The 13,433-nt window shown below is 42.8% G+C and overlaps 1 protein-coding gene across 4 annotated transcripts in view; it reads left to right on the plus strand.

The window, feature by feature from the left end:
- KIAA1755 (KIAA1755 ortholog) overlaps positions 1 to 13,433 on the plus strand; it is a 102,437-nt gene that overhangs the window by 7,670 nt on the left and 81,334 nt on the right. For all 4 annotated transcript variants that reach the window (XM_033963640.1, XM_033963643.1, XM_033963641.1 and 1 more), the window contains exon 2: positions 12,428 to 12,625. In XM_033963640.1, coding sequence (XP_033819531.1) covers positions 12,428 to 12,625 — 198 coding nt within the window. The remainder of the gene's footprint in view (positions 1 to 12,427; positions 12,626 to 13,433) is intronic.

Raw genomic sequence — 13,433 nt, forward strand, 5'->3', positions numbered from 1 at the left:
ACGGTCCTCGAGGGCTGGAATCCAGTTGGGTTTTCAGGATTTCCCCAATGAATATGCATGAGATCTATTAGCGTACAATGAAAGCAGTGCATGCAAATAGATCTCGCGCATATTCATTGGGGAAATCCTGAAAACCCGACTGGAATACGGCTCTCGAGGACCGGAGTTTAGATCAAGGGTGGGCAACGGTCCTCGAGGGCTGGAATCCAGTTGGGTTTTCAGGATTTCCCCAATGAATATACATGAGATCTATTAGCGTACAATGAAAGCAGTGCATGCAAATAGATCTCGCGCATATTCATTGGGGAAATCCTGAAAACCCGACTGGAATACGGCTCTCGAGGACCGGAGTTTAGATCAAGGGTGGGCAACGGTCCTCGAGGGCTGGAATCCAGTTGGGTTTTCAGGATTTCCCCAATGAATATGCATGAGATCTATTAGCATACAATGAAAGCAGTGCATGCAAATAGATCTCGCGCATATTCATTGGGGAAATCCTGAACACCCGACTGGAATACGGCTCTCGAGGACCGGAGTTTAGATCAAGGGTGGGCAACGGTCCTCGAGGGCTGGAATCCAGTCGGGTTTTCAGGATTTCCCCAATGAATATGCATGAGATCTATTAGCGTACAATGAAAGCAGTGCATGCAAATAGATCTCGCGCATATTCATTGGGGAAATCCTGAAAACCCGACTGGAATACGGCTCTCGAGGACCGGAGTTTAGATCAAGGGTGGGCAACGGTCCTCGAGGGCTGGAATCCAGTTGGGTTTTCAGGATTTCCCCAATGAATATGTATGAGATCTATTAGCGTACAATGAAAGCAGTGCATGCAAATAGACCTCATGCATATTCATTAGGGAAATCCTGAAAGCCCGACTGGATTGTGGCCCTCGAGGAGAGACTTGACACCCCTGGTCTATTTGGAAAGAAATCATGAATTCTCTTCTTCTAGAGGAGTTTTTTTTTTTTAACTTTTCCAACAAATTTATTGTTTGATTTTTATTTTTTTTATTTTTTTACAAGCCTTAGGATATAATTTTTCCCATATTTCTATGTTTCTATAATTTGTTTTCTTATGTGCATTTGTTATGTTGTTTAAATTTTATTATGTTTTATTTACAATGCGGTTTCTGTTTATTACTGTGAACTGCCAAGAGCTTGACATTCAGATTTGCAGGCGTTATTTATTTATTTAATCGCTGAAGTTAAGGAGCCTTAAATATCGTCACCTGTCATATTCAGTGTATGGCTTGGTATTCGTTAGCTGTATTGTTTTTGTCATGCATTTGATTTTTTTTAATTTTTTTTTTAGGACAGGCACAACAGGTTAGACAGGATAGGAAGATGAAAATGTTTGAAAGGTTAGGAGGTTCTCTCCCTCGCTTTTTCACTAATAGAACTGTACCCTAGGAGGTCCTTTCTAGCGCTTGGAGCTTCCCCTGGGTGAGCCAGTGTTTGGGTTGTTATATCCCGCCGGAGTTCTAGACGGGTTGTAATGTAAAAAGCAATGATTTGTGGATCATTAAAGGAGCTGTTTGAAGCCATCAAGCCTGAGATAATCAAGGGTCCTCTACTGATGAACCCGACATGGGCTGTGTTTCGGCATCAGATGCCTGAGTCAGGTGCCATTTCCAAAACACCGACGCGCGGATTATGTGACGAGGGTCTTCGTTGTTGTTTTTTTTTTTGTTCACTGAGCTCCAACAGTTTACTTTGGACTGTTCTTAAGAACCCCTTTATAAATTGGCTGACCCCTGACTGAGGTGTTTTGACGCTGAAACACGGCCCATGTTGGGTTCATCAATAAAGGACACCTGCTTATCCCATCCTTGACGGCCCTGGGTGCTTTTATACGGTTTAAACCATGACCTCGCGTTTCTTAAAGAGTTTTGTGTGATGTCTCCTGTGAAGAGTCCTTCCCTTAGGGAGGCCTTCACTTACTATGTTACTATGTTAAGACTTTGTATTCTCAGAATCTGTCAATCTATTTTGAGAACAGATTTTGAATAGCAGCTCCGTAGGATCTGTGAGCATTCTCTTAGAATAAATTAAGGACGCTGCCTCTTATCTATGCACCTGGTCATGGGTCAAGCTATTAGTATCTCTTCCTAAAGATTTATTGCCAGTGTCTTTTCTTAGCATGTAAATCTTCCATAAGAACAGCCTTACTGGGTCAGTACAATGGTCCATCAAGCCCAGTAGCCCGTTCTCACGGTGGCCAAACCCAAAGAGTATCAACATTCTATACAGAATCTCAAAGAATAACAAGATTACATTACATTAGGGATTTCTATTCCGCCATTATCTTGCGGTTCAAGGCAGATTACAAATGGATTGTCCGGATTCCAGAATCCCAGAGAGCAACAAGATTCTAGAACTCCAAGGAGTACCAACATTCCACCCAGGGCAAGCAGAGGCTTCCCCCGTGTCTTAATAGCAGACTGTGGGCTTTTCCTCCAGGAATTTGTCCAAACTTTTCTTAAAACCAGCTTTTACCGCAAACCCTGGCAACGCGTTCCAGGGCTTCACTATTCTCCGAGTGAAAAAATATTTCCTCTTATTGGTTTTAAAAGTATTTCCCTGCAGTTTCATCGACCGTCGGCCTGGTATGTCAAAGGTGGTCTAAGCCTGGTGGCCTAGCGGTAGTGCTGTACATCAGTGTTTCTCAACTCGGTCCTGGTGTACCCCCTTGCCAGTCAGAGTTTCAGGCTATCCCCAATGAATATGCATAAACTTGATTTGCGTGCACTGCCTCCGTCATACGCCAAGGGGGTACTCCAGGACCGAGTTGAGAAATGCTGCTTGTACACGTCCATGCAGAAGACGTAAGTTGGACTCCCGGGGTAGGTCTTGTGCTGCCACACTAACTGGGGTTAGGAATACTTTGCCGTGTTTACATAACATAACATAAATTTTTATTTCTATCCCGCAAAAGCCTTTCGGTTCTATGCGGTTTACAAAAGAGATGGGCTGACCATTGTCAGTGAGCAACAATATTCGCATAGAATATTCGCATCATTGTTATTAAAACTGCCCTATCCCCCAAAACCTCTTGTTTCCAATCAGTCTTATTTTGTCATAGTATTAGGTTTACCCTCTTTTTATTTTATCGCACCTAAATCAAAAACTATATTAGACCTTTCTAATTTTTAATAATTGTAAACCGTCCAGATACGTGTGATGGTCGGTATATCAAGCCATGAATAAACTTGAAACTTGAAAACTTAAAAATAGTTTCACATCGGTATGAGGCTTTGAAGGGATTACAAGAATTTTGAGAACAGATGGGTTTTTAATAGCTTTCTAAAATGCATCTCTGAGGTTGATATTCTTAACTATTTGGCCCAGTTCACAGCCTCTTTCAAAAATATTTTCATTTCTAACCTAGCTTGAGTTGGGAAAGAGCAGGGGAGGGCTTCAATGGCTGGGAGGGTGTAGATGGGCTGGAGTAAGTCTTAACAGAGATTTCGGCAGTTGGAACCCAAGCACAGTACCGGGTAAAGCTTTGGATTCTCGCCCAGAAATAGCTAAGAAGAAAAAAAAAATAATAATAATTTAAATTGAATCAGGTTGGGCAGACTGGATGGACCATTCGGGTCTTTATCTGCCGTCATCTACTATGTTACTATGTTACTATGTTAAGATGGCTGCAAGAGAGAGAAATGGGCATGGGAGAATGTGGAAAAGCAGCAGCAGGGGGAAAAAAAAACACCCAGATTTAGAAATATGCAACAAAGAAGAGGGAGAGAAAGCAGAACTAAAGAACATTAGAGTTAAAGACGGCAGACTAGGGGAGAGGGAGGTCATTGTGCGTCCCCTCGGAGCACTCCGGGTTAACGAGAATGTAAAAGTGAATAGCCTCGTCTTAATCCTGAGCACTTCACAAGGTCATCAAGCGCAGTCTCCCAGCATCAGTAATAACAAAGCCTCCAGTGTCTTCGGAGCAGGAGGAAAGAAAGATCCCTGAGCCTTATTAAGGGAAGGAATTTGTATTCACAGCTCGGTGGAAATGTTTCGGTTTCACAGCACCGTAGAACCACAAAGCACACCATTGAAATGGCGGTGCCTGAAGAGCAAGACTTAACAAAGCGCTGGGCTAAGAAGTGATTTGCTGAAGGGACTGGAGGGAGAGGAGGCTATCCTGTTACTATTACACTATGAGCCACTGAAGAGCAGCGTCAGAGAGACACGATGGTTTCGACTTCTTCCAGATCTCCAGGTTCATTTTCTTTTTTCAATCCATTCTTTCAAAGCATGGTCTAAGGAGAACTGGCATTTTGATTTTTCTCCTATATGTAGAGCTGTACAAGCGTATACATAGGACTAGCGAATGACATGGGGACAATTTTTTCCCTGCAGGAACTGTCCCATTCCTGCAAGCTCCGTCCTCATCTGCACAAGCCTCAAACCCTTTAAAATCCTAAGTAGCAACATTCTAGAGTTCAGACTGTGATGTCATAATGCCTCATTCCACCAATGCCTAAGCTCCGTCCTCATCTGCGCAAGCCTCAAACCCTTTAAAATCGTAAGTAGCAACATTCTAGAGCTCAGATTGTGATGTCATAATGCCTCATTCCACCAATGCCTAAGCTCCGTCCTCATCTGCGCAAGCCTCAAACCCTTTAAAATCCTAAGTAGCAACATTCTAGAGCTCAGATTATGATGTCATAATGCCTCATTCCACCAATGCCTAAGCTCCGCCCTCATCTGCACAAGCCTCAAACGCTTTAAAATCATAAGTGTCCGAGGCTTGTGTGGTTAAGTCAGAGCTTACAGGAACGGGACAGTGACAGCAACAAAACTCGCGGGGACGGGACAGGGAAATTGAGTTCCTGCGGGGACGAGGATAAATTTGTCCCTGTGTCATTCTCTACATAGGACTTCATTCAAAAACCGTCCTTTGCTTATGGAAAACAAATCTTTATTGAATAGGTGAATGTCAAAAGCAGGACTGAATTACCAGAGTGAGTTGTAAGGTGCAATATGTATACCGTCTCTCAACCTGTTGATTCTTTGTCTTTGTGTTGGGGGATGGAGGAAGCAGGAAGAAAGGCACTTGCCCAGATTCCTCAACCATCTGACGCTTCTGTGATCCCCATTGCCCATCTCTGTTCTCTGTATTGCGCTGCCTCCTTTAGTTGGAATCTGATACTGCATTCCTTGAGGGGTCCTCTCCCATTACACTTTTGAATTTGAATGTAGAGGCACTAAGGTTTTGACCTGCTCAGGAGTGCAAAGTAGAGAATGACACAGTGACTGTTTCCCGCGGGTATCCATGGGTAACCTGCAGGAACGAGGGAAAAATCGAACAGTTGCCGCAGGTATGAGGACAAAGCCATTAACCGCCTTGTACAGCGGTGGATGGCCTTGTCCCCAAGGTAAAGGATCTGCCGTGAGTTGCCTTTCTTCCCAGCCCTCCCGGTCAGCAGCCCCCCTCACGATCGTGGGTGCAGCAGCAGCCCTTCTCCCTCCCTCCCTCTCTCCCTCCCTCCTTATCGTGGGTCCAACAGCCCTCGCACCCTCCCACTCTGTCTCCCTGATCGCCGAAAGTGGAAAAAAGAAAAAAAAAACCAAACAAACACATGACTCTTCTGGATTGGCTCTTTCGCGCCTCCTGGGGAGGACCTACCAGCCAGTTGGAAGCTTCCTGCATGTAGCGCTGCTCCAGGAACTTTCTTGCCACCGAGTCCCTCCTTCCAATATAACTTCCGGAAATTACATTGGAAGGAGGGACTCGGCGGCAAGAAGATTCCCGGAGCAGTGCTGCGTGCAGGAAGTTTCCAACTGGCTAGACCGGCTGGAGCTGAAGGGAAGGGAGACAGTTACTGGGTCTAGCCTGTGGATTGGGGGAAAAGGGAAACAGGTGCTGGGCCCATGTGGTGGGTGGAGTGGAGTTGGAGAGAAGGGAGAGATGCCAGACCCACACCTGGGCGCTGAAGGGAGGGGATTGAGGTGTTGGACCATGGGAAGGGGGCTAGAGGCAAGGGAGAGAGATGCAGGACCTGCAGGGAGGAAGAGAGAGAAGGAAAGGGAAAGAGAAAAGCTGAATCAAGGGGATAAAGGAAGAGTAAGTGAAATATTGAACATAGTGGAGGGAGGGAGGGAGGAATGAGAGAGTGCGAAAGACATATTGGTGTAAGAGAGGGGAGAAGCTGGACATAGGGAAATATACAGAAAGAGGGGAGATGGGCATGGAAGGGAGCATAGGAACAGGGATAAAAAGGGGAATGCTGCATGAGGTGGTATATGGACATGGGGTGGTATATGGACACAGAGGGGTAATGCTAGACATGGGAGGGTATATGGACACAGAGAGACCTGGAGAGAATAAGAATGCAGAAGGAAGATGCTGAACAGGGGGGGATATAGAGGAGTGATACTGTACACAGAGGGAGGAGGGGAATAGAATAGAGAGATGATTAAGGCAGAGAGATGGGCACAGGAGAAATACTGGAAAGGGATGTTAAGAGACATAGAGAAGAGAGATGCTGAACATGGGGAATAATGGATGGATGGTGAGCATGGAGAAAGAAGAAATGCCAAATGGTCAGGAGACCCTGGAAAATGAGTTAAGAGAAGACAAAAGAAATCAGAGACTACCAGCACCTGAGACCAACATGATTCGAAGAATAAATTACTAACCAGTTAGTACCAGAGCAGTCTTTCTAGATTTTCAGTGGCAATATCCAGTTGTGTGCTACTGGAAATCTGGGGATCACCTGGTCATTGGGAGATAAGAGGGTAGGAGCCTCTCCTACTTGGTTGTCTATCAGCCTTATTTTTATACATATTGTTTTAAATATATGTGGTTTGTTCATTCTGAGTCCTGCTGAATTAGTGATTAATAACATACGTTTTCTGAAATAAATAAAATCAGTTCAAGGAGTTGCATTATATAATATCATATGTTCTTAATGACTTACTGATTTCAACCATCAGCACTTGTGAGTGATTGTAAGTTATAAAATTTCACGGAAGTCGTCTCTTTTTTTCTATTCATGGGTTAAATTTACTGCAAAAAGTTTCCTTTAGACACAGGATAGGAGAAATTCTCAATACCCACAAATAATAATAATAATAACAGTTTATATACCGCAGGACCGTGAAGTTCTATGCGGTTTACAATGATTAGAAATGTTACAGATTGAGTGAATAAACAAAGTTACAAGTTGAATGAATAAACAAAGTACAGATTTAGCGACAGGTGGTTCTTGCGCTCGGTTGTTAAGGACTAAGATTGAATAGGTTGGTTTTCTAAGTATTTCAGGAATAGATGTGTTTTCAGGCGTTTCCTGAATTCTCCATAGGTAGTAGGCACAAGCAATTGTTCAAGGTCTTTACCCCATAATGGTGCTTGATGTGCGAGAAGATGGTGATGATGACTTTTAAATTTACAACCTCTAACCGGTGGAGAAACAAAGTTCAGGTGTGAACTTCGCTTGTGTCTGTTGGTTGAGAAAGAGAAAAGGTCTGTTATGTATTTAGGGGCTAAGCCATAGAGTACCTTGAAGCAAAAACAACCAAACTTGAATTTCACACGTGCCTCCATCGGTAGCCAGTGTAAGAGTCGATAAGAAGGTGTCACATGATCAAACTTCTTCAGTCCACAAAGTAGCCTAACTGCTGTATTTTGAACTAGTTGCAATCGCCGCATGTACTTCTGGGGGAGTGCCAAGTAGGCGATGTTACAACAATCGAGTTGACTCAGAATAAGGGATTGTACTAGAATTCGAAATGATGAGGCATCGAAGAAAGCTCTGATGGACCGAAGTTTCCAGAGGGTGTGAAAGATTTTTCTGATCAAGGAGTCTACCTGGTCTTTCATGGTCAGGTTGTGGTCCAGTGTTACACCCAATATCTTCATAGTGGGTTGAATTGGATGACTAAGGTTGTTGATGCACATTGGTGCTTTAGTGTCGAGTGGGTATGGCGCTGCTATGAAAAATTTTGTTTTCTCTGAGTTTAGTTTTAGTCTGAATTCGGTCATCCATTGCTCCATCCGATTTAATACTTCTGTTGCTTTGGGGGGTGACTTCTGAGACAGAGTTGGTGAATGGGATGATTATCGTGAAGTCGTCAGCGTAGCTAAATAGTTTTATCCCCAGCTGGGATAGTTGTGCACCCAATGAGGTCATGTAAACATTGAAGAGCAAAGGGGATAGCGGTGATCCTTGTGGCACGCCAGATGGATTGCTCCATGTGTCTGAGAGATCGTGATTGAAACAGACTTGGTATGTGCGTGATATAAGGAAACCTCGAAACCAGTTCAGTACTTCTCCTCTGATTCCGATTGCGTCTAGGCATTGTAACAGTTTTCCATGGTCCACCAAGTCAAAGGCGGAACTCATGTCAAATTGCATGATTAGGGCGTTGAGGCCCTTACTGAACAAGTAGCGCAAATTGTCCAGAATGGCCGCAATTACTGTTTCAATGCTAAATAGAGGCCTAAAACCAGATTGAGTTTTTCGTGCAGAAGGGAGACTTGGTCAACGTATTCCATTAGTTGGGTGTGTACCAATCCTTCCATGATTTTTACCATAAATGGAATAGATGCTACAGATCTATAGTTGGTTATTGATGTTGCTGGTTCTTTACAATTTTTTGGAATTGAGGTTATTATAATATGACCATTGTTGGTGAGGAAATTTTCCATTGTATAGGTTATTGGTTAGATAATTCAATAGAGATAATTTAAAGCCTAATGGAGCTGCTTTCATAATCTCTGGGGGACATGAGTCCAAGACACAGTATGAATTAGAGTATTTGTTATATAATTTGAGTTATATAATTTGAGTTATATAATTTGTTATTCCAATCTGAGTTGTGGAAGGAACTCCAGATCATATCCACTGATATTTCTTTTCTTGGTATATCAATTGATTGATGTTCGTATGCAGGAATTGTCGAGTAGTTGTTTCTTAGGTTTTTGATTTTTGAGTCGAAATGTTGTGCTAGTTCGTTTGCTGAGGGTAGTTTGGCATAATGGATTGGTTTTCTCTCATAGCTGTGAGCTTTCTGTCAGAGCTCAAGAGAAGATCAGCTGTCCCCTTAAGTCAGTGCCTAAAACCAACACTTCTCTATGTCAGACTGTTTCCAAAATATGCCCCATTTCCCGCTTCCATTGCTCTCCTGTTGCCCCTGTTGTGGTTAGGGGACACTCGATGAGGTTACAGGGAAATACTTTTAAAACCAATAGGAGGAGATTTTTTTTCACTCAGAGAATAGCTAAGCTCTGGAACACATCGCCAGAGGTTGTGGTAAGAGCAGAGAGGTATGGACAAGTTCCTGGAGGAAAAGTCCATAGTCTGTTATTGAGAAAGACATAGGGGAAGCCACTGCTTGCCCTGGATCGGTAGCATGGAATGTTGCCACTCACTGGGGATTCCGCATGGAATGTTGCCACAATTTGGGGTTCTGATATCTTGCTTACTCCTTGAGATTCTGGATTGTTGCAACTCCTTGGGTTTTGGCCAGGTACTAGGGACCTGGATTGGCCACCATGAGAACGAGCTACTGTTCTGACCCAGTAAGGCTGTTCTTAGGTTCTTATGAAACTGGAAAGTGGCAATCAGGAAAACTCAGCAGCGACTGTATTCACTAATGCCCGAGGAAACAGTGACAGCCGCGCAGCTTCAGACAGTGGTCCCCTGTGTTTATGCCAAGAATTAGCCAAACAACTGAGCCCTGACCTGAATGCCAACTTGGTTTAAATCGACCTGGCTTGGATTCTTGTCCATTTTTTCTGGGTTGGATCTTCCCAAGTTCTTGCCTGAAGTTTCAAGGAAGCATTTTTGCGGTTGGCGTGCCTTGACTTGCCTTTTAAAACAAGTCTACTTGGGTTCTCAAGCGTCCGGCTGGTATTTGCCTGAGGTCATCATTCAGGTGGGCTCCAGCACGAAGATGTCTCATGATTTAAGCAGTTCTCTCTCCTGAGCTATGATTTTGGCAGCAATATTACAACGGAACTTAGAAGTCGAATGAAAATCTGCCTTTTAGGACCCACACTTGCAAATTGGGTCCTAAAAGGCAATGTGAGCCACCCACCAGAGCTGCCACTGGAATTTGGTACAACCGAAGAGTTGTCTGTATATTTCTGTGCAGTGTAATAAGCTGCCCCAAAGTGAAATTTGCTCCGGTGGGTTCTGATCTTTGTGTTACCGTTTATCATTAAGAAATGAAGATACCTTCGATTCAGCTTTGCTAGTCGAAGTATCACAGGGTCATTGTTTATACAACTGTCAGTCTCTTTTCTGAGCCTTTGGTATCAAGGTGTGGGGTGGCGTTATTTGCAGAGCTGTTCGAAATGCCCCCTTCTGTTTGAGGTCACGCAGTCTCTGAATTCCTCAGGGTTGCAGCTGAGTGTATCTATATTGGGACTGAAACCTTCCAAGCAGGTCAGGAAACCGAGAGCAAGAAAGGTCAGAGCTGGCTGCAGAGAGCGGATCTTTTCACAACGCCTGTCGGGAAGAGCAATATGAGCAACGAAGCTCTAAGAAGGCAGAAAGACATTTAATTGGAAGATAGTGAAACAGCTGCTTTACGTGACTTGATGGTGAACGAGAGCAACAGCGCCAAGTAAACAGGCATTTGGAGACACAGATCTCCCATAAGAGCCATGGAAGATGCATGGTGCTTCTGAGCAACAAGGTTCATGTTCATGGACTAAATTGCATTTGCAAAGTTGATCATGTGTAGAAACAAACAGCGAGCAAACAAAACAAAACTGCAGATCTGTACAAGACGTAGGCAAAATTTATTGTGACAAAATAATTATATGCAAACCCTTTTACCAATCAAGGGACCCGACACGGTCCGTGTTTCGGACAAACCTTCGTCAGGGGTCCATGGTAAAAAAGGATAACAAAAAAAGTCACAAAAAATTGTAGAGTAGCAGCAAAGTGTTAGCGACGTCGAGATTCACCAACTGCAATGAACCGTCGCAAAATCCTGTTTGTGAATTTTTTAACGCTGGGTTAAATGTTTTTTTTGTGGGGGGAGGGGAGGTTCTTGAACCTGGGGCATTATTTGAAACTCCGATAAATTAGGATTGGAACAAGCCCACAAAAAAGTTCAGATTATTAGTTCAGGCAGGAGTTCAACCAAAAAAAAACCAAAAAACTGTTATGATGAGCCCACTGGTTCCAGAATCAAAATGAATCAGAATAAACATTAAAGCCTTTTGGACCACTGTAACCAGATAACATCTGTGATGGGGGATAAAGGGTGGGTGAATATATGACATGAAGTAGATCTATCTTTACTTTAGTGACTGAGTACAATATGGTCTGAGGGAAGATATGATCGAAGTCTACAAAATCCTGAGTGGTGTAGAACGGGTACATGTGAATTGAGTTTTCACTCCGTCAAAAATTGCAAAGACTAGGGGAGGACACTCGATGAAGTTGCAGGGAAATGCTTTCAAAACCAATAGGAGGAAATATTTTTTTCACTCAGAGAATAGTTACGGTAATTCTTTGTCAGAAGATGTGGTTACAGCGGTTAATATGGCCGGGTTTAAGAAAGTTTTAGACAAGTTCCTGGAGGAAAAGTCCACAGTTTGTTATTGAGACAGACATGGGGGAAGCCACTGCTTGCCCTGGATCGGTAGCATGGAATGTTGCTACTATACTATATGTTATGGATATTGGTATTGGATCCCTGGGGTGTGTCGAGTTGGGGTAAAAACTTGTACAAAAAACTAAAAAACTTAGTACCGTAACTAGGGCAAACTGTAACCTGCTAACTGTATATTATGTATGTTAACCTGACACCAGTCCTGAGCTCATATATCTGGAATTTTGCCAGGTACTTGTGACCTGGATTGGCCACCGTGAAGACGGGCTACTGGGCTTGGTCTGACCCAGTAAGGCTATTCTTATGCTTTTGTATTGGAAATATGCTTCTTGCAAAGCCATGGGTGGAAAGATCAACCAATTTTAAGTGTAGAACATCTTCAATATGGGTTTTGTAGATTTGTGGTGGTGTGGAGGGAGGGTTTGGGGAGGTTCTTCTTCGTAGATTCTTATTGTTCTGTTTGTGGGGAACAAAGTATTTGGTAGCTGTGCTCTATATTGTTTTTCAAGTTGTTTCACCTTTTGTTATTTGCTTATGAGTGTTTTTTTTAATGTATGGAGCATATTTCACCAATAAAATATGAAATATATATATTAGTAATCTAATTTTCCTATCTATTCTCTCTATGGAATTTAATGGATCACTCTCTTTAATTTTGTTCTAAGAAAGGAATTGGATTATTACTTTTATAATGTTTTGTTCCTTGGAAATTTCTGTAACAAGTGTATTACTTGTGATATATTATAAATCAATAAAAATTTAATTTAAAAAAAAAAAAAAAAGAAATATAAAATTAATGCAGCTCTGGATTATATGAGTGTCGCTAACTGTGTACCTTCGTCTCTTGCAGAATTCACAGGTTCTTGATGCCGCGTTTCAGAATGCTCTTTCGGCCCTCTACCCTCCTTTCGAAATCACGGCTCCCACCGTCCTCAGTCAGGTGTTCGGCATCATCGAGTCAGATTACCAAGGAGATGGACTCTGCTGCCTCCTAGACTTTCTGATCCCGGCCAAACACCTCTTAGAGCACATCCGGCGCATTGCTTGTGTAAGTTGAGACAAGGACCATGACTGTAATAGCAATGTACCTTTCCCAAACATCCAACTTTTAAGTCCCTTGTCTGTCTTCACAAGAATTTAGAAAGAATAGTTAATGTTTCTTTTAACGTTTTGCTTCACCTTATTCAATGATGGCTGATTCTTGTTTTAAATCTAACCAGCCATCTACAAACATAAGTACATCTCCCACACTGTAACATTACTTTCAAATGTGTGAGAAATGGCCTAGTGGTTAGAGAAGCTGCCTCAGGGCCCTGAGTTTGATTCTCATTTCAGCTCCTTGTGACTAAGGTTACCAGATTTTCCATTGGACTAATAGAAACCTTTCTTTAGGTCAGTAAAGTATACTTCTGTTACAGTATCCTGTCCTAAGGTAGAGGGTTTCTGAATTAGTCATAAATGTAATAAATTTAGTCCAGTAAAAGGATCATCTTATTTCCATTTTCTGTTTATAAACTTTTATGAACACATGTACAATACTACTTTATCCTAAAGCAAAAAAAAAAGATAAAATAGAATTTTTATTTTCTACCTTTGTTGTCTGGTTTCTGCTTTCCTCATCTCGTCCTTCTCTTCCTTCTATCCACTCTCTGCCTTCTCACTGCCTCTTCCATATGGCATCTGCTCTCTTTCTATGCTTCTTCCGGAAACTGTTTGCCTCTCCCTTCCATCTCTCCTTCCCCCCCCCATTGGTCTGGTATCCATCTTCTTCCCTCTGTTTCCCCCAAGGTCTGGCATCTCTGTCTTCTTCTCTTCCATCTCTCCCTCCCTCCCCTGTGGTTTTTACCATCTCTCGC

Source organism: Geotrypetes seraphini, chromosome 11 (genome assembly GCF_902459505.1).
Source record: "Geotrypetes seraphini chromosome 11, aGeoSer1.1, whole genome shotgun sequence".
Classification (NCBI taxonomy): domain Eukaryota; kingdom Metazoa; phylum Chordata; class Amphibia; order Gymnophiona; family Dermophiidae; genus Geotrypetes; species Geotrypetes seraphini.